This window comes from Oryctolagus cuniculus, chromosome 7, assembly GCF_964237555.1.
Source record: "Oryctolagus cuniculus chromosome 7, mOryCun1.1, whole genome shotgun sequence".
In the NCBI taxonomy this organism is placed as follows: domain Eukaryota; kingdom Metazoa; phylum Chordata; class Mammalia; order Lagomorpha; family Leporidae; genus Oryctolagus; species Oryctolagus cuniculus.
In genome coordinates this window covers 157849016-157874706 of record NC_091438.1, presented here as the reverse complement: position 1 = coordinate 157874706, position 25691 = coordinate 157849016, and the positions used below count along the sequence as shown (strand labels likewise).

At 47.6% G+C, this 25691-nt stretch overlaps 1 protein-coding gene across 24 annotated transcripts in view; it reads left to right on the top strand.

The window, feature by feature from the left end:
• Positions 1-25691, top strand: part of KIF1B (kinesin family member 1B) — a 174369-nt gene that overhangs the window by 130095 nt on the left and 18583 nt on the right. For 9 of the 24 annotated variants that reach the window (XM_070079307.1, XM_070079302.1, XM_070079299.1 and 6 more), the window contains 11 exons: positions 111-273; positions 2169-2259; positions 3902-4020; positions 5572-5627; positions 8159-8359; positions 9366-9474; positions 11355-11421; positions 12476-12560; positions 16921-17026; positions 24341-24455; positions 25088-25221. In XM_070079307.1, coding sequence (XP_069935408.1) covers positions 111-273; positions 2169-2259; positions 3902-4020; positions 5572-5627; positions 8159-8359; positions 9366-9474; positions 11355-11421; positions 12476-12560; positions 16921-17026; positions 24341-24455; positions 25088-25221 — 1246 coding nt within the window. Of the gene's footprint in view, positions 1-110; positions 274-2168; positions 2260-3901; positions 4021-5571; positions 5628-8158; positions 8360-9365; positions 9475-11354; positions 11422-12475; positions 12561-16920; positions 17027-22682; positions 22710-24340; positions 24456-25087; positions 25222-25691 lie in introns of all 24 variants that reach the window. The other 15 variants (XM_070079312.1, XM_070079306.1, XM_070079305.1 and 12 more) reach the window with 3 other exon arrangements.

Sequence of the window (25691 nt, the reverse complement as noted above, 5' to 3'; positions counted from 1 at the left end):
GTGACCATTGTCAGGGGACGTGGTGGTTTTATCAGCTGGGAGTGGAAAGAATGCTCACCTCTCCTGTTTGCATTACTTGAACCATTTGTGTGTCGTTTGCCCCTGTTTAGATTTGAAGTCAGGCACTTTGCTGGATGGTAAGATGGTAATGGAAGGATTTTCGGAAGAAATAGGCAACCACCTGAAACCGGGCAGTGCCTTCACTTTCCGAGTGACTGTGCTGCAGGCCAGTGGGATCCTCCCAGAGTATGCAGACATCTTCTGTCAGTTCAAGTGAGTTACTCCCGTGCTCTGCCCCGCCCAGCCAGCTGCTACCCAGTGCTTTGTACAGCGAGATCCTAGTGCTCCTGGGGATGGTGGCCTCCCATTCCCGGTGGAAAATGCTTTCTTCTCTCGTGGCTGGAGTAAGAACCAGAAATGACACTGGGGTGAAAGAGGGTCCTAGGGGGAGCGTGCAGGCATCCTGCTAGGGGCTGTGCTATGGACTTGCCCTTTCTGCAGGAACAGGGGTCTCAGCCTGATAAGCCTGTGTAGTCGTCTTTTTTAGTGCTCTAAAAGAAAGACATGTGGAAGTGTCTTACTAATAAATAAGTCTAAAAGCAATGAATTACTTGACATCAGTTAGCTCTATTTCATACTTGGGAAAAGGTGAGTCTAAAGAGTAAGTTCTGTACCAGCTAAAGAAAGCTGGTGTAGAGAAGGTGTGGCCGGTCTCATTTCTCATGCCCCCTCTGAAGCTGCTGCTGCTCTGACCCCTGTGAGTCCTCTCATCTGGGTGCTTTCTTCTGAAGCCTCCCAGGAATGGCTTTCTGTGGGGTCTTTAGGTTGAATATCCTCACATCTCAGAATGTTTTTTTCAATGCTAAAGCCTGCAGTTTACCCCTGGAGCCACCCACAGGCGTCCTGCCTTCCCTGTCTCTTCCTGTGCCTTGGCCTTCCTGGGGATCCTAATGTGGTTTACAAAGATTGCTTTGAATCAACTTTTAGCCAAGTCCTGAATTAAATGTGATCTCTACACAGTACAGCACTAATCCCATTTGTTATAACTCGTGCTTGTTGAAATATTACCTGTCAGTAGTGATTCCTCTATTTAGTGTGTTTTTGCTAGCAACCTAAAATTTAGGACAGGATGGAGTTGGCTAAGTAAATTCCTTTTTTGGAATTTTCTCCATTGTACTCAGGCATTTAATTATTAAAAAGTCCTATTTGCCTAACTGATGTCTAACAACAATAAGTTGACCTTTATTCTAAAATCTCCTGGAAACAACATCCCCACCTGGTGTTAGACTTGAAGGAAAGGGCATGTGTGGACCTAAGTTACACAAACACTCAGAATCTTCAGAAGGGGAGCAGGTATTTGGCCTAGCAGCTGTGACGCTGGTTAAGACACCCACATCCTGTATCACAGTGCCCGAGTTCATTACCTCCAGCTCCTGCTGATGTACACTGTGGAAGACAGTGGTGATGGCTCCAGCAATTGGGTTCTTGTCCCCCATGTGATACACCTGGACCGAGTTCCCAGTTTCTGGCTTCAGCACAGCCCAGTGCTGGCCAGTGGGGGCATCTGGAGAGTAAACCAGCAGACGGGAGCTCTTTCTCTCTCCCTCGCTCTCTCTCAATAGACTTTAAACATCTTCCTCTTAGATTTGCGTAACTCCGCATCTAGCCTGTGTAGGGAAAATACGACTGTAGGAGCAATGTGCCCGAGTTGCTGTGTCACCCCAGTGGCAGAGTAGAAAGGAGGCAGGTGTGTGAGGAAGGGAGAGTCACTGACAAGGAGAAGTGAGAAGAAAGAAAATGGAACAGAACACATGTGGTGCCGAGTTCCGCAGCACCAGCGGTGCGTGGCATCAGAGATTTGGTGTTTGGTGCAAGTTTGCCCTGTTCTAGACTGCGTGAACTCACTTGGAAGACAGAGTTCACGCTGCTGGTGGTTTCGTTCTTTTCCCTTATGTCTTTGAGGGGAGGGTCCTTCTAATGGATAGGAAAGGTCTTCAAAAGTTCATCGAAAATGTTCTTGACAAGGACATGTAGGTAACAGCTCAGTGGAAGAATCTGCTTGAAGCTTGAGGAGGATGCCCGTTTCCATAGGAACCACGTTGGGATCTGAAAGCAGAGATCTGATGAAACCATTTAATGTTGTTCTCATGTCTGTTTTTTTTATAAAGCTTTTTACATCGTCATGATGAAGCGTTCTCCACTGAACCCCTCAAAAACAATGGCAGAGGAAGTCCCTTGGGCTTTTATCACGTGCAGAATGTAAGTGACATGGACGTTTTCGCCAAACCTGTCAGGGTCTGTGGTGACAGCTCTCGGTGTGAGTAAGGAGGTTAGATACTGTGAGGGCCCCGACACTTGCTGTGCTGGGGGAGCTCAGGGCAAGAATGGACAACAGAGGGAGTGGCCAGAGCAGTGAGGTAATCCTTGGTGAGTGGAGCCGCCAGCCTTCTCATCTGAATGACAGTGGCCCAGTGAGTGGTGTCCCTGTGGGTCTGCCAATAAAACCTTTCATCAGCTTAAGTGTAGTGACTGGTTTTAATGTTTCTGTTTAAAATAAGTATGTTTGATATGAGCTTTATCAAATTAATGCACTGTCTTTTAAGCCCTCAAATATTTAAGTGTCAGTTTGCAAATAATGTGTAAGATAGTAAATACCTTCTGTGGCAATGGAGTCTGTTTTCTAACAGGTGATGTTGTAATTAGCTTATTAATGCCCCTTCCAATTGTCCTCATCCCTGGAGTAAGAAAACAGACCTTCTATCTCACATGGCATTTCACTCAAACTCGATTCAGAAGTCATCATTCTTATCACAGTAGCTAACATTCCTTGAGAGTTTATTTTGTGTCGGTCATTGTTCTGAGTATTTTGTATGTAATTTAATGCTTAACTTTATACTATAGACCATGCTAATCACTGTGTTACAGCTGAGATAACTGAGGCATGGTGCAGTTAAAGTTACCCCCAAGTTACAGAGCTAAGAAAGAGGCAGAGATGGGATTAGAACCCGGAGAGAGAGGGCTCTGCTGTCCAGGATTTCATTACTCTGTGAAACTGTCGCTCATTGTCTGCTGTCCATGCTTCCTGCAAAAAGTAAGAGAGGAAAGGACAGACAGACACAAAATACACTCTTGGCATTTTTTATGGTGGATGATATGAGCTTGCACCTCCCTGGTAAATGCTCACCAACTGCTTTGACACATGGGGAATACCAGTGACTCACAGATGGCCCCAAGGAGCTTAGAATTATGACGGGGAAATAAAATCCAAGTGTAAACAACATAGCACAGGATAGAGACATGAGGACTCATTGGACTCAGTGGGAGGGAGTGGAGAGAGAAAGTTACCTCCACATGGAAAGAGATTGTTAAGTCAATTGTTCTGCGGGGGTAGAGGAGGTGGGAGCTCTCTGAAGGATGTGGTGTTGGTAAGAAGAGGTGGATTGCACCTGGCATTGTGCCTGGCACATAGTCCACAGTCAGTACCTGCTTTCCTTACTGCTGTGCCAATCTGAGCTGGGCCTGAAGTATAGGGACGACTTAGATGCACAGACGGAATCCTGGAAGGGCCTTCCAGGCTGGACTACAGCCTGGGGCAGTCCTCAGGCCAAACAAAAGAAAGCAGGTGGAAGGAGCAGCAGGTGTGCTGAGTGAAAACAGAAAGTGAAGGGTAGCAGAGGCCTAGGTCGCTGGGGCCAGTGGTGGAGGGTCTTACAGGCTCGCGGTCAGGCGGAGTTCCTCTAAAAGGGCTCCAGAGGGGAGCCTCGGCCTTGCGGTGCAGGAGGTCTGCGTGGGAAATGCCCAGCACAGATTGGCAGTCAGTAGTGCTCAAGTTATGGCGGAAACAAAGATGTGTATGTTCTCCTGGAAGTCTTCTATTAGTCTTGTTTGGCTTTCCCCTTAGATTGCAGTGGAGGTCACCGAATCGTTTGTGGACTATATCAAAACCAAGCCTATTGTATTTGAAGTCTTTGGGCATTATCAGCAGCACCCACTTCATCTGCAAGGACAGGACCTTAACAGGTTTGGACCAGATGAGCAAAGATTTGTGTTGTTGCTGTTGATTTTTAACTCCTCAATTTCTGGAAAGGAAGAGTCTTTGAGGATTAATAGAACTTAGTGACAGTTTTATGTCTTACCCTCTATTTCCTCTTTAGAAACTTCATCACCTTTTCCTAGCCACCTAACCAAGTGACCTTTAAGGCCATCTTTTCGTAGGAAGAGACTGACTAGGGTAGAAAGTTGAGGTCATATGGATATACCGTGGAAATTTGTGTAGTTGTTGCTAACGACCCACAAGGTTGAGAAGCTCCAAGTGGAGTCATCGACACTGAGGAGGATGGCTGGGCGTTTGGCATAGTGATCAAGATGCCGCTTGGCAACCCACATCCTGTGCTGCTCTGCTCCTGGCTCCAGCTTCCTGCTGTGTGCAGCCCGGGAGTACTTGGGAAATGCAGATGGAGTTCAGGCTCCTGGCTTCAGCCTGGCCCTGGCCCAGCTGTTGTGAGCATTTGGGAAGTGAACCAGGGACGGAAAATCTCTCTTTCCATCTCTGTGCCTTTTAAATAAATTATAAAATATAAATAAATAAACAAGTACAACAATGGAGACTTTTTAAAAAGAGATTTATTTATTTATTTATTTATTTGAAAGAGGTGCAGAGAAAGAGGAGAGACAGAGAGATCTTCCATCTGCTCGTTCACTCCCCAGATGGCCTTAATGGTCAGAACAGGGCCAGGCAGAAGCCAGGAACCAGGATCTTCTTCAGGTGTCACATGTGAATGGCAGGGGCCTAGAGACTTGAGCCATCTTCCTCTGCATTCCCAGGCACAGCTGGATCAGAAGTAGAGAGGCTGGGAGTTGAACCTGTGCCCATATGGGATGCCAGTGTAGCAGGTAGCAGCTTTACCTGCTACACCACAACACTGGCCCCGGAGACTTTTTGACGATGGAAGGGTTAATAAAAAATTTATGGGCCAGCATTGTGACAAAGCAGGTTAAAGCCCTGGCCTACAGTGCCAGCATCCCATATGGGTGCCAGTTAGAGTCCCAGCTGCTCCAGTTCTGATCTAGCTCCCTGTTAATGCACCTGGAAAGCAGCAGAGGACAGCCAGGTCTTTTGGCCCCTGCACCCACATGGGAGACCTGGAAGAAGCTGCTGGCTCCCAGTTTCAGATTCGCTCAGCTCCAGCCTTTGCAGCCAGTTGGGGAGTGAACCAGCGAATGGAAGACATCTCTCTCTCTCTCTCTCTCTCTCTCTCCCTCCCCTTCTCTCTCTCCCCCTCTCCCTCTCTCCCTCTCTCCCTTTCTCTCTACCTCTCTCTATAACTTTGCCTTTCAAATAAATAAAATAAATCTTTAAAAAAAAGAATTTCCTTATTAGTTAAAATTTATAAGGGGACTTATATCAAAATATTTGAGCCTGTTTAATTTTGTGGGATTGTGTCTAGTGTCTGATATTATTCACGAGTTAAAAATGCATAAAATCTCCCTCCTTAAAGGCAGTTTAAGCTTCCCTTTCACATCAACATCTGACTTTTGTGTGCTGAGAAAATTCTCTTCCTTTTTCTGTAGCCCTCCTCAGCCATCGCGACGATTCTTCCCTCCGCCAATGCCACTCTCCAAGCCAGGTAAGCACTAACTGCATCCTTTGCACGATATTCTCTGTGTTGTCACATCTCTAACTATGAGTGACTTTCAGATAAAAATCATATTTGAACTCCTACTCCTTTTCTGTATAGCCTATGTATGGGGTGCTTCAGAAAGTTCATGGAAAATGGAATAAAAAGATCAGGTTCGGGGTAATCATTTGGCCTAGAGGTTAAGGTGCCTGCATCCCATGTTGGCGTGCCTGGGTTTGAATTCTGCCTCCAGCCCTTGACTTCAGCTTCCTGCTGGTGCAGGGCAGGGAGGCAGTGGTGATGCATCAGGTGTTGTGTTCCAACACGGACGTGAGATACCTGGATTGAGTTCCTTGGGCTCCTGCCTTCGTTCCCCAGCCAAGGGCTATTGCAGGCATTGGGGAGTAAATCAGCAGATGGGAGTGTTCTCTCCCTGTCTCTGTTTCTGTCCCTCTGGTTCTCAAAGAAGTAAATAAATAAATAAAAAATAAATGCCAATAACACTGAGGGTTTTTTTTTTTAAAGATTAATTTATTTGTTTTGAAAGTCAGAGAGAAGGAAAGACAGAGAAATATTCCATCCAGTGGTTCACTCCCAAGATGTCTTCCCTGGCCAGCGCTGGGCCAAGCCAAAGCCAGGAGCTGGGAGCTTCCTCTGATTCTCCCGTGTGGGAGACAGAGGCCCACTTGGGCCATCTTCCACTGCTTTTCCCGGCCATTAGCAGAAGCTGGATCAAAAGTGGGGCATCTGGGACACGAATCAGTGCCTACATGGAATGAGAGGCTTAACCCACTACACCACAATATAGGCCCAAGACTGAGATTCTAAAAGGTGTTAGTGTTTGGCACCATGGTTGGAGTACTTCTGGGTTTAAATCCTGGCTCCACTTATTTTTTCTTTTTCTTTTTCTTTTTTTTTTTTATTTGCCAGGTAGAGTTATAGACAGAGAGAGAGAGAGAGAGACAGAGAGAAAGGTCTTCCTTCCCTTGGCTCACTCCCCAAATGGCCGCTATGGCTGGCGTTGTGCCGATCCAAAGCCAGGACCCAGGTGCTTCTTCCTGGTTTCCCATGGGGGTTCAGGGACCCAAGCACCTGGGCCATCCTCCACTGCGCTCCCGGGCCACAGCAGAGAGCTGGACTGGAAGAAGAGCAACCAGGACTAGACCTGATGCCCATATGGGATGCCAGCGCCGCAGGCAGAGGATTAGCCAAGTGAGCCACAGCGCCAGCCCCAGGCTCCACTTCTAACTCCAGTTCCTGCTAGTGCATATCCTGGACAGCAGCAGTGTTGACTCAAGTGCTCTGGTCCCTTCCACCCACGTAGAGGACCTCCGGTCTCTCGGCTTTGGCTTTGCCCAACTGGAACTCAGTCAGCAGATGGAAGATCTCTCTTTGTTTGTCTCTTTTTGTCTGTTTCTGCCTTTCAAATAAATAAAAGTGAAAAAAAATTCATAATTTAATAAATATATTTACTTTGGTACCAGAAATTTTGAAATCCATGCAGTTCTCTTCTAGTACATATTTCCACAAACTTTTTGAAGACTCCTTATATTCCTGTACCTATTGAATATATCAGATGAAACTAGAAGTCTCAATTCCTGGTTTAAATTAAGTAAGAAACAATAGGGCTCTGTCTGCCAGTTCTCTGGTCTTCTAATTGCAGATTTTGATAATCTCTGGGTTACAAAATCTCTGCTTTGTGTTTAACTCCCTGTAGCTGTTAGGTGACAAGGCATTTCTTTGCATATTGTATTTATTCAGCATGTTCAATTATCTTTAAATTTTATTTTGTTTTTCTTAATTTCTTTTTTTAAGATTTATTTATTTACTTGAAAGGCATAGTGAGAGAGAGAGAGAAAACGAATGAACCTCCATCCATTGGCTCACTCCCTAAATGGACACAATGGCTGGGCTGGGCCAGGCCAAAGCCAGGAGCTTGGAACTCCATCTGGCTCTGCCACATGGGTGGCAGGAGCCCGAGTACTTGGGCCGTCTTACACTGCTTTCCCAGTACATTAACGGAGGGCTAGATTGGAAGCAGAGTAGCCAGGACTTTGAACCAGTGCTCCAGTGTAGGATGCCAACATCACAGGTTGATGGCTTAACCTGCTACGCCACAACACTGGCCCAAGTTTGTTTTTGTTTTGTTTTGTTTTGCTTTTTTTGTGATGAACACATCACAGTTGTACATATTTATGAGATAGAGTATGGTGTTTTTATACCTGTGTACACTGGGTAATACATGTATGTCTATATGAAGGGACCAGCGTATCCTTCACCTTGAACAGTTACCATTTCTTTGTGGAGAGAACATTCAGAATACTCTCTTCCAGCTACTTTGATGGACATAACACATTACTGCTGTTGACTATAATCACACTGCTGTACAGTAGAACACCAGACTTGTTCCTCCTCAATTATCTTGTTTTGATTTCTCTTTGTTTATTTCTACCCCTTTTCCTCGTGGCCCACTTGCCAAATTCCTACCCCACCCTGTGCTCGTTTTCCACCCTCTGATTCCTCACCTCATCTGCCTTCAGACCATGAAAGAAAGATTGAGCTGATTCGGTTTCTCATGTCTGGCTATGTGAATGTGCATGTGTTGGACACATTTTCCGAGCACGCCAGCGTGCTTGCATCCTCCGCCGTGGCCGCCTTCCAGAATGAGGCTGACCCATTGCCGCCTTTTCTCTTTCTGCCAGTTCCCAGCTGCCACAGCGAGAGGGTACCCAAACGAGATGGTTAGTAGCTAAATTAGCTCTGCCTTAGATGTAGAACCAGCCTCAGGGCTTGTGCTAAGGCCTGGCTCACTGTGTGTGAAGCACCAACATACCTTTTTGCTCCTTGAGCTGAATGTAGAGTTTAGCACACTGTCAAGATTGTATCACATTTCCTTCAGAGAGATTCCTCTACTTGGACCTCTTTCACATCAGCCTAAGGGTGAGGGGCTTCATGTATTTGCCTGTAGTCTTTGCAGTAGTATTTTTAATTTTGAAGATGTTTACCAGCCCATCATATACGTGGTATTAGTGGATCCTCAAGGTAGCAGGCTGTTACGATTCGCATTTTGTAAATGAGGAGGCAAGCTTCCATAGCATCAGTGCAGTTAATACATTGAATCTGAAGAACGTGTGTACCATAAAATCATTTACAGAATCTTGGGCTTATAAATTTGACAACTGGTTCCCAAAGTTGTCTGTATTTTGGAATCCCCTGGGAAGCTTCAAACCTCACAGAGGAAGAACTGTGCCCCACCACTTGAGTTTGTGATTTCATTACCTGGAATATGGCCTGGACTTTGCCATCTTTAAGACCCCCAGGTGACTGTTACGTGCAAGGAAGTCTGGGAACTCCAGGGGTGAAAGACAAGTCTCCATGGACCGCCCTACTTTGAGCTGTGACCGTGTGGCCTCTTCCTTATCACTAGGATGTGATTCTGTGCCACAGACTAAGATTCTAGGATGGGACAGTTTTTTTAATGGTTTTGTGAGCACATCCTGTGTTCTCATCTTTGGACACAGTTTGTTGAGAGGGAAAAAGCAACTTACTGTCAATTTTTCTTTTTTCTGAATTCAGAGGTACTAGTGAAGTTGATACTGAAGTTTCTCTGTGTCTCTTGCATTGAAAGCCATCCCCTGACTCTTGCTATTTTTCTAAAATGTGTTCTTGAATATTGACATTAGAAAACTTAAGCTTTTGCTGAATATTTTTGGACCAGATTTTGACATTTTCTACAAACTTTAAAAGTTCCAGCTACCAAGTTAAACACCATGAGCAAAACCAGCCTTGGCCAGAGCATGAGCAAGTATGATCTTCTGGTTTGGTTCGAGATCAGTGAACTGGAGCCTACAGGAGAGTAAGTCCAACTTTCTAAATTTTTATTTATTTTTTAAAAAGATTTATTGGGGCTGACACCATGGCACAGCTGGTTACAACCATGGCCTGCAGTCCTAGCATCCCATATGAGAGCCGGTTCAAGTCCTGGCTGCTCCACTTCTGATCCAGCTCCCTACTAATGTGCCTGAGAAAGCAGCACAGGAGAGCCCAAGTCCTTGGGGCCCTGTCACCCATGTGGGAGACCCGGAAGAAGCTCCTGGCTCCTGGCTTCGGCGTGGCCTTGTCCCAGCCATTGCAGCCATTTGGGAGGTGAACCGGCAGATGAAAGATCTGTCTCTCCTCTGTCACTCTGCCTGTGACAGAGAGAAAGAGAAAGAGAGATCCATCAATCTTCCATCCATTGGGTCATTCCCAAAAGGCCACGATAACTGGGACTGGGCCAGGCTGAAGCCAGAAGCCAAGGAACTCCATCCTGGTCTCCCACATGGGTGATAGGGGCTTGAGCACTTGGACCATCTGCTGCTGCTTTCCCAGGCTCATTTACCGGGCTGGATTGGAAGTGGAACAACTGGGATCCAAACTGGCACTCTGATATGATCTGGGAAACTGGCATCGCAGCAGCACTGAACCCACTGTGGCACTATTGCCGGCCTCTCCAAATGTTTAAATAAGCCAAGGTGATTCACATTAGAGAATATAATATTGAGTCTCTCTTCTTGTATTTTGGTTTCATGAATCATTTCAATGTCATATTCCAGTTTTAAATTCAATTGTGGTGAGCTTCGTATTTTTCTTTAAATTAGATGTTTGTCAAAGAACAGACTAGCCAGTGTAATAATTTGTTCTCTTGTTAGCAACAGTAAGATCATACTGTATTTCATCCCAAGGGAAGACTACCTGTGTGGTGGGTTTTATCAGAAGCAGATCAGAGGGAAACTATTGCACAGAACAGAGTCCAGACTTCACTACTAATCTCAGGGAGGAGGTGGGAGGCAGAACAGTCCCCTATCTTGAGCCAGATAATTCTTTGTTGGGCTGGTGGAGGCTGTTGTGTGCTTTGTAGGCTGTTTTGCTCACAGGATGCCAGTAGTACCTCCAGATGCGACAACCACAGATGCCTCCAGACATTGCCAGATGTCCTCTAGGGGTCAGAATCACCACCAGTCAAGAACACTGTTCTAGATCAGAGTAATCAACATCAGCTTACTTCCTGTCTGTAAGCTCTGTTATTATAGTAATGAATAATAGGGATATTGTTTGTAGTCATCTTTAAAATGCTTTTGGAGAAAAATAAAAGAGATTCTATTCCTGAAACAAGCAAGGCGCTGCATCAGTTATGTAAAGGCTAGGAGATAAATGTCATCCTAAGGTTCCTCTGTGTGCAACACTGCGAACCCCCATCAGAGCCGTTACTAAGGGCCTGCCTTGCTAGAGGGTGGATCTGTGTGTCCCCTGTGTACATGTGTAGTTGTCAGTAGTGACATTGCTTTTAGGAATTTGACAAATCTATAATAAGATTATAACTTCTATTACAGGGGAGCAGCAGGTTTCTGCTGAATTAATTGCTTTCTGGATCTTTAAAAAATGTCTAGAATCTGAAATTATCTGTTTTTATCTCCTTTTAATTGCCACTGTAGTTAAATGTTACTTATTGAGTAATATTTACAGCAGGAGCTAGGGTGAAACTGAAAGATGTTACCTGTTCTGAGTGTGTCAGTCTAGTAAGGATGATGGGTGTGGACTTGTGGAGAAGGCAAATAACTACGGTTAAACGCCAGCCTGCAAGAGGAAGGCATGAGGTCGGAGTTCAGAGAAACAGAGCACTGGGCTGCAGAGCCAGGAATGACCTTGCTGATAAAGGAGCACTTACTTCTTTCTTTTGCATCTCTGTTTTTATAGGTACATCCCAGCTGTGGTTGACCACACCGCAGGCTTGCCCTGCCAGGGGACATTTTTGCTTCACCAGGTACTGATTTGGGAACAAAGTAGGGCATAGGAGGGAGCACCAATAAGAGTTTAGAATAAGAAAAATAACTCTGCTTTTCAGCTCTGTTTCAGGGGTGGGGGCGGGAGGCCAGGGGCATGGTCTTGCCCCCCTTCCTTTATATGTTCAGGCTTTTGTTTGCTTTTAGCTTATTTATTTATTTGAAAGACAAAGTGATGGAGAGAGAAGGGGAGGACATGGAGAGAGAGAGAGAGAGAGAGAGAGAGAGAGAGAAAGCTCCTATCTGCTGGTTCACTCCATAAATATCTGCAATAGCCAGGGCTAGTCCAGGTTGAAGCCTGGATCCAGGAACTTCCCCATCAGAGTCTTCCACATGGGCAGAAACCCAAGCCCAAGCACTTAGGGAGTTATCTGCTGCCTCCCGGGTATATAAGCAAGGAGCTGGATCAGAAACATGTAGTAGTCCAGACTCAACCAGGCACTCGGATCCGGGATGTGGACATCCCAAGCAGTAGTTTAACCCACTGTGCCACAACAGCTGCCCCTGTATGTTTGTTTTTTAATGTTTCTTCCTCAGACCTTGGCTTAGGTCTACCCTTGCTTTTGTATTTAAAAGTATTTTAGAATAACTATATTAAAAGGATTTATTTCATTTAATTACTGTTATTTTTACATTTTTCCTGGTTTTTGGAACTTCCTTGCTTTCACAGACAAAAATTGTTAATGAGAGTAGAGGATGATTGCTCACTGGGCTAAAAATCTGATTTTGAAGTAAGTGTAGGTCTCCTGTTGGGTAAATCAAAAGTAGATTCCGTCATTGCTCAAAAAGGCTTCTGTCCCAGTGGACATGGAGCTGGGGATCCTGTACTTGGGAATATTCAATCATGGGATCTGTCTTGAAACTGTACCAGACTCCAGTTATTCCTCAGCCCTTTTGTTTAGAATTAAGGTGTGGGCAACACCTCCCCCTGTACCTTCCTTCCTGCTCATCCCCACACCAAGCAATCCAGAAAACAGCCAACAAGAGGAAGTAATGGGTTGTCCCGCTGAACTGCAATCCTGCTCCATTACCCAGGGCATCCAGAGGAGGATCACAGTGACCATCATCCATGAGAAGGGGAGTGAGCTGCACTGGAAGGATGTTCGGGAGCTGGTAGTGGGTGAGTCCATCCCTCTGCTGAGGAGGAGCCGGGCTCTTCCGAGGTGCAGGGAGGCCACACAGGGGAGGCTGGGCCGGGGTGTAAGGAGGCCTTGAGTTTGAAGCTCCTCTTGTGTCTCAGCTCCCCCTGTTGGTGGTGTTGTCCCCAGCAGTTACGGGCCCTCACAACCGTGGGGCCAGGTCTGTGCTGGAGGCTGTGAGCAGTCATCAAGCAGGCCTCTGCTCATGCTGAGTTTGGTGTTTAGTTGCAGAGACACAGATGGCAGATATGTGCAGAATAATTGGAGGAATAAGTACCAAAGTGATGGCAAGGGAAGAGGACTTGACTGACAAGAGTGATCTGTGGGGACCAGATTAACTTTATGGGAAAGGATCTGAATGGATTCAAGATAAACTAGAAAGCTTAGTTTTTGTGTTTTTTGTCACACAAACTTTCTGTGTAAGAGAATCTAACATACAGGTAGCCAGGAACCCCTGGCCAGCATATTGGCTACATTGTGTGAGCCTTAGAATGAGAGTCTGGGGCCGGGGTCAGAGCCTTTTATTGCCATAGACCCCTTTGGGAGTGGTGAAGCCTCAGAATTATGTTTTTATTTATTTATTTATTTATTTATTGACAGGCAGAGTGGACAGTGAGAGAGAGAAAGGTCTTCCTTTGCTGTTGGTTCACCCTCCAATGGCTGCCGCGGCTGGCACACTGCGCCGGCGCACCACGCTGATCCGATGGCAGGAGCCAGGTACTTATCCTGGTCTCCCATGGGGTGCAGGGCCCAAGCACTTGGGCCATCCTCCACTGCACTCCCGGGCCACAGCAGAGAGCTGGCCTGGAAGAGGGGCAACGGGGACAGAATCCGGCGCCCCGACCGGGACTAGAACCCGGTGTGCCGGCGCCACAAGGCAGAGGATTAGCCTAGTGAGCCGCGGTGCCGGCCTTATTTTTGTTTTTTAAGACTTACTTTATTTTGAAAGACAGGGAGAAAGAGAAAAGAAAGATATTCTGTCTGCCAGTTCATTCCCCAAATGGCTGCAACAGCCAGGGCTGAGCCAGACCAAAACCAGGAGCCACAGCTGCTTCCCGGTCTCCCATGTGGGTGGCAGGGACTCAAGGTCTTGGGCCACCTGCTGCTTCTTTCTCAGGTGATTAGCAGGGAGCTAGATGGGAAGTGGAGCAGCCAGGGCTCGGACCCACATGGGATGTCAGTGTTGCGGGCAGTGGTTTTACCCTCTACACCACAACACTGCCCCCTCAATTATATTTTTAAGTGTGGAAAATAAAGTAGGACGGCAAAGGAAACTAATAATATTGAAATTCAGCTGCTAAAATACTAAGTGAATGTGCCATGTAAGTTCTGCTTTATTGATGCATTAAGTAACAAGATCTAGCAGTATGTCTGATTACCATAATTTCAAAGTAGGGATAAATAAGAAAGATTTTACATGAGTGGTAATAGCTTTCTGCCAGGCACAGCACACAGGTAACATTAATTCTCTGATGGTTTATTGTGTTCCCTCACAATAATGGAAATGTTAGACTTCAGTTAGAGTTTGTGAAAGCAAAGATGTAATTTTTCCCCCATAAGCTGACAGACCCCTTGAGGCCTCTGCACAGAGTTCTTGTGATTCAGTGGACAAAACTAACCCCAGGGAGGGAGATCACTCCTGCCTGTGTGGGCAGTGGTTTTCAGCCCTTTCAAAGTTGATTTTTTAGATGGAGCACTAATCTACAAAGTAAATGAAACGCTTTTCCAACAGAAATGCTGAGGGGGTGCGGGGCAGCAGTTGCTAGGCTTGTCTGAAGAACCCCACGTTTGTTTATTTTACTTAACACACTGTCAGATGATGTTTACCATTGCCAGGGACTTTTCTGAATGCTCTAAAAATACTGGTTTGTTTAATCCTCACAGCAGTCATATAAGGGAAGAATTGTTATTGTCACTGAGGTTCAGAGAGGATGAGCGGCATGCCCAGCATCTCACCGTAGTGAGGGGACACTGTAGGTACACGTCTGTGCCCAGGTCTCACTGTAGTGAGGGAGCACTGTAGGTACACGTCTGTGCCCAGGTCTCACTGTAGTGAGGGGGACACTGTAGGTACACGTCTGTGCCCAGGTCTCACTGTAGTGAGGGGACACTGTAGGTACACGTCTGTGCCCAGGTCTCACTGTAGTGAGGGGGCACTGTAGGTACACGTCTGTGCCCAGGTCTCACTGTAGTGAGGGGGGTACTGTAGGTACACGTCTGTGCCCAGGTCTCACTGTAGTGAGGGGAGCACTGTAGGTACACGTCTGTGCCCAGGTCTCACTGTAGTGAGGGGAGCACTGTAGGTACACGTCTGTGCCCAGGTCTCACTGTAGTGAGGGGAGCACTGTAGGTACACGTCTGTGCCCAGGTCTCACTGTAGTGAGGGGACACTGTAGGTACACGTCTGTGCCCAGGTCTCACTGTAGTGAGGGGACACTGTAGGTACACGTCTGTGCCCAGGTCTCACTGTAGTGAGGGGACACTGTAGGTACACGTCTGTGCCCAGGTCTCACTGTAGTGAGGGAGCACTGTAGGTACACGTCTGTGCCCAGCATCTCACTGTAGTGAGGGAGCACTGTAGGTACACGTCTGTGCCCAGGTCTCACTGTAGTGAGGGGACACTGTAGGTACACGTCTGTGCCCAGGTCTCACAGCAGTGAGGGAGCACTGTAGGTACACGTCTGTGCCCAGGTCTCACTGTAGTGAGGGAGCACTGTAGGTACACGTCTGTGCCCAGGTCTCACTGTAGTGAGGGGGGCACTGTAGGTACACGTCTGTGCCCAGGTCTCACTGTAGTGAGGGGAGCACTGTAGGTACACGTCTGTGCCCAGGTCTCACAGCAGTGAGGGGAGCACTGTAGGTACACGTCTGTGCACAGGTCTCACTGTAGTGAGGGGAGCACTGTAGGTACACGTCTGTGCCCAGGTCTCACTGTAGTGAGGGGACACTGTAGGTACACGTCTGTGCCCAGGTCTCACTGTAGTGAGGGAGCACTGTAGGTACACGTCTGTGCCCAGGTCTCACAGCAGTGAGGGAGCACTGTAGGTACACGTCTGTGCCCAGGTCTCACTGTAGTGAGGGGGGCACTGTAGGTACACGTCTGTGCCCAGGTCTCACTGTAGTGAGGGAGCACTGTAGGTACACGTCTGTGCCCAGGTCTCACTGTAGTGAGGGGGCACTGTAGGTACACGTCTGTGCCCACGTCTCACTGTAGTGAGGGGACACTGTAGGTACACGTCTGTGCCCAGGTCTCACAGCAGTGAGGGAGCACTGTAGGTACACGTCTGTGCCCAGGTCTCACTGTAGTGAGGGAGCACTGTAGGTACACGTCTGTGCCCAGGTCTCACTGTAGTGAGGGGACACTGTAGGTACACGTCTGTGCCCACGTCTCACTGTAGTGAGGGGACACTGTAGGTACACGTCTGTGCCCAGGTCTCACAGCAGTGAGGGAGCACTGTAGGTACACGTCTGTGCCCAGGTCTCACTGTAGTGAGGGGGCACTGTAGGTACACGTCTGTGCCCAGGTCTCACTGTAGTGAGGGGGCACTGTAGGTACACGTCTGTGCCCAGGTCTCACTGTAGAGAGGGGGCACTGTAGGTACACGTCTGTGCCCAGGTCTCACCGTAGTGAGGGGGCACTGTAGGTACACGTCTGTGCCCAGGTCTCACCGTAGTGAGGGGGCACTGTAGGTACACGTCTGTGCCCAGGTCTCACTGTAGTGAGGGGGCACTGTAGGTACACGTCTGTGCCCAGGTCTCACTGTAGTGAGGGGGCACTGTAGGTACACGTCTGTGCCCAGGTCTCACTGTAGTGAGGGGAGCACTGTAGGTACACGTCTGTGCCCAGGTCTCACTGTAGTGAGGGGACACTGTAGGTACACGTCTGTGCCCAGGTCTCACAGCAGTGAGGGGGGTACTGTAGGTACACGTCTGTGCCCAGGTCTCACTGTAGTGAGGGGGGTACTGTAGGTACACGTCTGTGCCCAGGTCTCACAGCAGTGAGGGAGCACTGTAGGTACACGTCTGTGCCCAGGTCTCACAGCAGTGAGGGGAGCAGGTACTCGTGGGAAAAAGTGGGAAGTAAAGGGGAAGAAAGCAGGGCCCCAGGCTAAGCAGACGCCTCCAGGCCTGAAGTTACCCAGAAATTTAACCCACTGAGTCCCAAATTCTCAGTGCTGTGAATATTTCAGTGCATAATATTCACTTACCATAAGTGGTCTATTTATTACTCAGTTTAAATCTTGATGGGTATCATATATAGGACAGGGGACGTAATGGGTTGACGAATCTCTGTTTTGTTTTCCAGTTGACTATACCTGATTTCTTTCTCCTTTCTTTCAGGCCGGATTAGGAATAAGCCTGAGGTGGACGAAGCTGCAGTGGATGCCATCCTCTCCCTAAACATCATCTCCGCCAAGTACCTGAAGTCTTCCCACAACTCTAGCAGGTGGTGTGCTCCGGGGAGCGGGGAGACAGATGCCCCTGTGTTCCTCACTCGTTAGTGACTCCCAGTGCCCCTGCAGAAGCAGGTCCCTCTCCCCCCCTTCCCCCGCTCACTCTCCAACAACACAAAAGAGAACTGGAGACAGATGTTTGTGACCATCAAGCTCCCGTGTGGAGTTGGAGTTTTGTAAAGGAAAATCAGAAAAATAAACCCAACAGGCTGCCTAGGGCCTGAAAGGACACGTTCACTGTTGCTAAGGTGAACTGTTGCGTGCAGCGGTTGCTGTGGAGGAAGGCTTTGCCTTCCTTGTGGTCATGGAACGCGCCCTCCCGACGTCTCGGGTTCAGTCCTTGCCTGCTGGTCTGGGCTCGGCCTCTCAGTGTTTGCTTGCATTCTCATTTGTAAATAAAGGGGACCAGGACTGGCTGCTGTAAATAATGATTTTAATTTTACTTTTGATTTTAAACTGGTTTCTCTTAAAATGCTGTTTTATTATCACACGATGATAAATAATGCATAAAGACAGCCATTCTGCTGTCCCATGTTGGGCTGGCACCTCACCCAGGAGTTTGGATGGGAGAGTCCATCTCCATCTCTGTAGGGGACTCCGAGTCACCCTGTCCTGAGGCTGGGAAACAGGACTTCTCTGCTTCTGTCTGTCCCTGAGAAACTTGCTCCGTCTGGAGAAGATAGAAACAGGATGAAGCGTCCTGGCAAGGATCAGTTTCTTCCCTTGTATTATAGTTTTGCATAGGAAAGAGGAAAAAAGAAACCACTTCGTGCCTTTTCTTTTTTGCGTGGTTGAGAGGAGCTGGCAGTGGCTGTAGGAGTGTGAAAGGGTGTGCAGTCTGGGGAGCTGTGTGGTAGAGATCTAGAGGGAGCCCTGGGCCATCCCTGGATCCCTGGGCAAAGTCAGGCCCATGCTGTTTCTCTGGGCTCAGCAGCAACTCCACCTAACTTTCTGTCTCCTGCCAGACATTTGGAACCAGAGTTCAGCTGGAATTCACCACCACATTTTCCTCGCAACTATGAAAAATACATCATCAGTTTCCTATTAGAGTAGTTAAGAAAATACATGAGGAAAGATGGTATTTGGTTACAGTGCTGGTTATGCTGTTTGCCTGCCTCAAGTGACCTTGAAAAATCCTTTGGTTTGTGCTCAGCAGCAGGTCAGGTGCTGCAGGAAATGAATTAGGCTCTGTTAGAGCAGCTTATCCGGTTTAGTAGAAGCTTACAGTCAGTTAATCCAAAAAGTTGATTGAAGTAAAAAATAATAAAATAGAGACACCTTAAACATTTGTGTTTTAACTTAAACTGTATGCATGCATATTTATTAAGCTCTTGCTCTGGGGCCAAGGCCTTTTCTATAATTGTAAGGAATTCTGATCATATTTCTTGCAAAACCACACCCATAATTCATCATCTAATTTTCAGTTTGGTGGGCCAAGAATTATAGACCTATGAAGAAAATCTTTTGAACTTTTGATCATTTATCATAAACATTTTATCATTTTTCTCTTTTTAAAATCATTTACTTATTTATCTTATTTAAAAGGCAAAGAAAGTCACCAATCTCCCATTTGCTGGTTCACTCCCCAAATGCCTGCACCAGCTGAGGTTGGACCATGCTGAAGTCCACTCAGTCCAGGTCTCCCACGTGAGTGGCAGCGATCCAAGTACCGGAGCCGTCACCTGCTGCCTCCCATAATGTGCATTAGCAGGAGGCTGGAATTAGAACAGAGCTAGTCAAACCCAGATTCTGTGATACGGGTGCCGCCATGTCAAGCCGGAGTCTTAGCTGGCATCTTTTTATTATTATTATTATTATTATTATTATTATTTTTTGACAGGCAGAGTGGACAGTGAGAGAGAGAGACAGAGAGAAAGGTCTTCCTTTGCCGTTGGTTCACCCTCCAATGGCCGCCGTGGCCGGTGCGCTGCAGCCAGCACACCGCGCTGATCCGATGGCAGGAGCCAGGAGCCAGGTGCTTTTCCTGGTCTCCCATGGGGTGCAGGGCCCAAGCACCTGGGCCATCCTCCACTGCACTCCCTGGCCACAGCAGAGAGCTGGACTGGAAGAGGGGCAACCGGGACAGAATCCGGCGCCCCGACCGGGACTAGAACCCGGTGTGCCGGTGCAACTAGGCGGAGGATTAGCCTAGTGAACCGCGGCCCCGGCCAGCTTAGCTGGCATCTTAACTGCTGTGCTAAGTAACTGCCCTCTCATTTCCTGCTTTTTTATCTTACCCAAACTTAACAGCTGTATGAATTTTTTTTATTTGACAGGTAGAATTATAGACAGAGAGAGACAGATAGAAAGGTCTTCCTTCCCTTGGTTCACTCCCCAAATGGCTGCTACTGCTGGTGCTATGCCGATCCAAAGCCAGGGGCCAGGTGCTTCTTCCTGGTCTCCCATGCAGGTGCAGGGCCCAAGCACTTGTGCCATCCTCCACTGCCCTCCCGGGCCACAGCAGAGAGCTGGACTGGAAGAGGAGCAACCGGGACTAGAACTGGCACCCATATGGGATGCCAGCGCCACAGGCAGAGGATTAACCAAGTGAGCCACTGTGCCGGCCCCAGCTATATGAATTTTTAAAAATTTATTTGAGGCCGGCGCCGCAGCTCAATAGGCTAATCCTCTGCCTAGCGGCACCGGCACACCTGGTTCTAGTCCTGGTCGGGGCACCGGATTCTGTCCTGGTTGCCCCTCTTCCAGGCCAGCTCTCTGCTGTGGCCAGGGAGTGCAGTGGAGGATGGCCCAGGTGCTTGGGCCCTGCACCCCATGGGAGACCAGGAAAAGCACCTGGCTCCTGGCTCCTACCTTCGGATCAGCACAGTGCGCTGGCCGCAGCGCGCCAGCTGCGGCGGCCATTGGAGGGTGAACCAACGGCAAAAGGAAGACCTTTCTCTCTCTCACTGTCCACTCTGCCTGTAAAAAAAAAAATTTTTTTTTTATTTGAGAGAGAGAATGTTTCTGTGTTTCTGTCTGCTGGTTCACCCTTACATGCCTGCATTGGCCAGGGCTGGAACAGGACCAGAACCAGGAAGCAAGAATGTAGCCCAGGTGGGTGGAAGAACCCAGTTACTCCAGCCATCACTGCCGCCTCCCGGGACTACATGATGGGAAGCTGGAGTCAGGAACCAGAGCTGGGCATGGAACCCAGTGTGGGACCCAATCATCTATTAGGCTAAACACTCACTCCTTAACAACGTTTTCTTTTGAAGATTTATTGTATTTTTATTCATTTGAAAGAGTTAGAGGAAAGGACAGAGAAAGATCTTCATCTGCTCCTCCACTCCCCAAGTGGCCACAATGGCCAGGGGTGGACCAGGCCAGAGCCAGGAGCTACTTCTGAGTCTCCCATGTGGGTGCAAGGGCCCAAGTACTTGGGCCATCCTCTGCTGCTTTTCTAGGTGCATTAGCAGGGAGCAGGATTAGAACCAGCACCGATATGGGCTGCCCACGACCTCCAACAACATTTTTGAACAATGTGAAGTTATCAAATCTTTTGAAAATATTTCACTTAGTTTTGATAGAAATTCTTTTTTGCTTTCATTTTTAATAGGTTTGCCTAATATTTAATTAAATTAGATAATAATAAGTACAGCTAACATAAACAGGTTTGGAACCAGATATTACTGACACTGGGTAAATGCACACAGCTCAAACCTTTAGAGAAAACTGGGCATGTGAACTATCTCTGTAGTTTAGAATGTTCAATGAAAAGTGGATATCAAGGGCTGGAGCTGTGGCATAGTGGGTGAAGGTGCTGCCTGCAGTGCAGGCGTCCCATATGGGAGCTGGTTAGAGTCCCAGCTGCTCTACTTCCAATCCAGCTCTCTGCTATGGCCTGGGAAAGTAGTATATTGGAAAGTAGTAGAAGATGGTGCAAGTGCGTAGGCCCCTGCACCCACGTGGGAGACCCAGAGGAAGCTCCTAGCTTCAGATTGGTCCAGCTCTGGCTTTTGGAGCCATTTGGGGAGTGAACCAGCAGATGGAAGACCTCTCTCTCTGTAACTCTGCATTTCAAATAAATAAATAATTTTAAAAAAAGACATCAGTCTTTGTATTTTAGGGTACATAGCTTCATATGGTGAGTTGTTAAACGGAGTCTGATGAAGAGCTTTTGTTCTGATGTTTAAAGTTGAACTTACAGAACTTCAATTTAATTTTAATTATCTTACATGTCTGCCTTAGAGGGCTTTTTTTTTTTTTTTTTTTTTTTTTTGACAGGCAGAGTGGACAGTGAGAGAGAGAGACAGAGAGAAAGGTCTTCCTTTACCGTTGGTTCACCCTCCAATGGCCGCCGCGGCCGGCGCACCGCGCTGATCCGATGGCAGGAGCCAGGAGCCAGGTGCTTTTCCTGGTCTCCCATGGGGTGCAGGGCCCAAGCACTTGGGCCATCCTCCACTGCACTCCCTGGCCACAGCAGAGGGCTGGCCTGGAAGAGGGGCAACCGGGACAGAATCCGGCGCCCCGACCGGGACTAGAACCCGGTGTGCCGGCGCCGCTAGGCGGAGGATTAGCCTAGTGAGCCGCGGCGCCGGCCAGAGGGCTTTTCTAAAGTACTGATGGTAGAGTATAATTGACAAGGACCATTATATCTTTTCTCCCCAGTACCACATTTATGTTAACTAATTAACTTGGTTTCCCCTTAACTCCATAGCAGCTTCTAACAATTCCTGATACTCTGAATATTGGTAGAAGTTGTCTCCACATTGCTTTTTATTTTAAGTTTTTTATTTTAATTTATTTGAGAGGTAGAGTTACAGACAGAGGGAGAGACAGAGATAAAGTCTTCCATCTGCTGATTCACTCTCCAAATGGCCACAACAGCTGGAACTGAGCTGATCCAAAGCCAGGAGCCAGGAGCTTCTTCCAGGTCTCCCATGTGGGTGCAGGGGCCCAAGCACTTGGGCCATCTTCTCTTGCTTTCCCAGGCCACAGCAGAGAGCCCGATCAGAAGTGAAGCAGCTGGGTCACAAAGTGGCACCCATGTGGGATGCTGGCACTGCAGGCAGAGGCTTAGCCTACTATGCTACAGCACCAGCCCCCTGCTTTTTTTTTTTTTTTTAAGATTGGTTTATTTATTTATTTGAAAGGCAGAATTACAAAGAAAGAGAAAGAGAGAGAGAGAAAGGTCTTCCATCCACTGCTTTACTCCCCAAATGGCCCCAACAGCCAGGGCTGGGCCAGACCCAAGACAGGAGGCAGGAGCTCCCTTAGATCTCTGTGTGGGTCCAAGGGCCAGATTATGTGGTCCAGTTTCTGCTGCTTTCCTGGTTGCACTAGCAGGGAGCTGGATCAGAAGCGGAGCAGCCAGGACCTGAACCAGTATCCATATGGAATCTGGCATCACGGACAGTGGCTTAGCCCTACACCATAACGCTGGCCCGTCCACACTGCCTTCTCGGCCAGCATTTTCTTTAACTAAAAGTCTCGGGAGAGGGATCCCATGTCATTGTGAGCCCTCTATCAAGTTGTGTCCCGTGGAGTTCTCCTTTTGTTCAGTGTCCATTTGAATTCATGTGGCTTATTAGCAAATTTGTCTCTTTTAAGTATTTTTTCTCTTCTCTCTCTTCCCCTCATCCCTCTTCCCTTTTTTTTTCTTTTTTCTTTTCTATTGTACTAACAAAAGCCTTTTCTATGTTTTTACAGGCTCTTTCTTGATAAGGATATTCCTAGGTATTTTGTTTGCTGTTTTGCACATAAAGATTCTGATTTATCAGAATGCTTTATGCCTTTTGTTTATGCTTTGATTGCTTTAGTTTCCCATTGTTATACCCCTCCTACCCCTACCTACCCCTAACCCTCCCCCCACGCACACCCCCCGTAAACATAAGCTGTACCTGGAGCAAGACCTCAGTCTGTACCTAACACACTTCTTTGTGCCTGGAGTTTTCTCATGTGGGTATGATTTCATTTGTAGCTTCCTAGAAGATGCAGTTCTCCCTGCATTCCTTGGATATCTTTGTGGGGAACTTTCTTGACCCACACTCACTGCCTCAGAGCTAGCCATTTGAGAAAGTAATGAAATGATCAGACCTACACACTGGCACTTGAAGGTGAGGTGTGGTCAAGGAGTTCACTTTCTGAAATGAGGAAGCAGCATGGGAATGTGTTGAGAGAGAGGATCTGCCAGCTCTCTGCCATGGGAATGCTAGAGAAGGCATCACTGGTGAGGTCTCTGTTTGGGAAGGTGTTAGGAAGAGTGTGTTGTGCAGGGAGCTCTTCCCAGGTGATCTGATCCTGTCCATCTGCAGCTGGCAGGTGGTGATGGCGTAGACTGTCCGTCTGCAGCTGGCAGGTGGTGATGGCGTAGACTGTCCGTCTGCAGCTGGCAGGTGGTGATGGCGTAGACTGTCCGTCTGCAGCTGGCAGGTGGTGATGGCATAGACTGTCCGTCTGCAGCTGGCAGGTGGTGATGGCGTAGACGAGCATCTTCCCTGACTAGCGGCTTGGGGATCTGCGAAGGGAGATGTGGGTAGCGTTCCGAGGTAATCTGTAACACCGCTGTTGAACTCACTGCAGTGTTTCAGATGGCACTGCCGAGTTGGGTGGTTTAATGTCAGTTAGGGTCTGAGGTCTTTGCCAGTGGCAAAACCAGAACAAAATGATCAGAACAATTCAAAACAATGAGTTTGTCTCTATTAAAATAAGCTTCTGGTGGTGATTTAAATATAAGATTGGCTTTCAAAAAGCTATTCTTGGTGATTATCAAATGATAGTTGTCAGATTCTGGTATTAAAAATTCATTCTTTTTTCCTGAAACATCAACTAGGAGTGTCGTCTTAATCGTGTTCCTTATCTGAATCGCGGCTCAGTGTGCTTCAGTTCTGCTGCTGTCGCCACCGTTGATCTCCCTGCGATCTGACGTTTCTGAGGCAGAACTGGGTGGTGATGTCCAGGTGTCCGGTGATCGAAAGGCTGAAGCTTAGAAGTTACCGTTTGCTTCTTGCTCTCATTGTTGACTGACATCGTCGTATTCTTTCTTCTTAGGGCTTATGTCTGTACTCACTTACCTTTTCTTCTTAGTCCCTTCGCTGGAGATCACTGTTTTTATGTTTATAGGTAGAGAGAAGCTTGTCAAAAATAATAAAAAAAAATAGTTCATCTAAATGCAGTTTAATGGTGGAGCAAGAGGATGGAGACCTTCCTCCTTCTCCCAGGAGACAGTGGTCCCTTCTGGTTTTAGGTTGTGGTAAATTGCAGCGCCAGTGGTTGGTGGGGTTCTTTAGGGTGACTGAGTGGCAGTGCTTGGACTTTGGTAAATTGAGCTTCTTTTGGATGACTCTCTCATGTCTTTCTGACCATAGGACCTTTTACCGTTTTGAAGCTGTGTGGGACAGCTCCTTGCATAACTCCCTTCTTTTGAATCGAGTGACCCCCTATGGAGAGAAGATCTACATGACCTTGTCGGCCTACCTGGAGGTGAGGACACTGGGAACTTCAGGTGCTGTGAGCAGCCAGCCCTGAGCAGTGGGCAGGTGACAGAGGACCTAGTCACAAAGATTTCACTTTGATTCCCCTCTCTGCCACGACATCCTTACATTGTTTTATTTTGTTATACTTTACTTATTGTTCAGATTCTATTAGGTTCTGTTCCGTTCTCTGTTTTTTCAGTCACTTGACTTTCACTGAAGCTTCTGAATTAGTAGCCTAATCACCATTCTTCAAAGAATGTGTGATTTTAAGAAATCTTCACCCCTTGTTTCTGAAGTTGTGGACAGAACTTAGGGTGGTTAACAGCCCAGCCCCTGCAGGCAGCCTGGGGTCAGATCTCTGCTAACGCTCACTGCCTGCACCTCTCTGGACAAGCTCTGTGTGCTTAGTTTGCTCATCTGTCATGCAGGGGTGATAATAGCGCTTGCCTCAGAGAAAATAAATGCATCTCTAAGGAATATGGCCTAACCCTGCACGTGGTATCCATTGAGTTGATGTTGAAATAATTGGTGGAGCTGAAACTCCACTCCTGGGACGAGCTTTCCCAGTACACTGGGGCACAGGCTCCGGCCCCAGGTCTTCTCTGCATTAAGTCGGCACCCACACCTGTCTGCTTCCAGTTGGATCATTGCATCCAGCCGGCTGTCATCACCAAGGACGTGTGCATGGTCTTCTACTCGCGAGATGCCAGGATCTCACCGCCACGCTCGCTGCGCAGCCTCTTTGGCAGTGGCTACTCAAAGTCACCAGACTCGTAAGTTTTTGAGACAAGTTTAGCTTTCAGTTAGTTTTCTCCATACAACAGAATCAGCTGTCCTTGGATATCCCCAGCTTGCTGTTTCACCGTGAAGCCATCTTGGTCACTGACACGGGAATGCAGTGACTCACGCTGGCATTCCTGCAGTGTGGTAGGTGGATGAGGAGGGAATGAAGGATATCACATGTGAACGCTTCCAAACAGTTCTGCAGGGACGTAGTGTGCTTTTAATGGCGTCATTACTGTTTGCAACAGGTCACTATTGGAACTTCTTTCTAAGATTTATTCTGCATATTTAAGATGTATAAAGTATATCAAGCATATTACAGTGAATACTTGTGCACTGCCACAGAGCGTTAAAAGTAAACATTAGTGATACAACTGAAGGAAGGCCCAGTCCCTCTTCCTACTTGGAATCCCCAGAGTTTGTTGTCATTTCATTCTGGTCAGGCTCTTCCCCTCGTCTC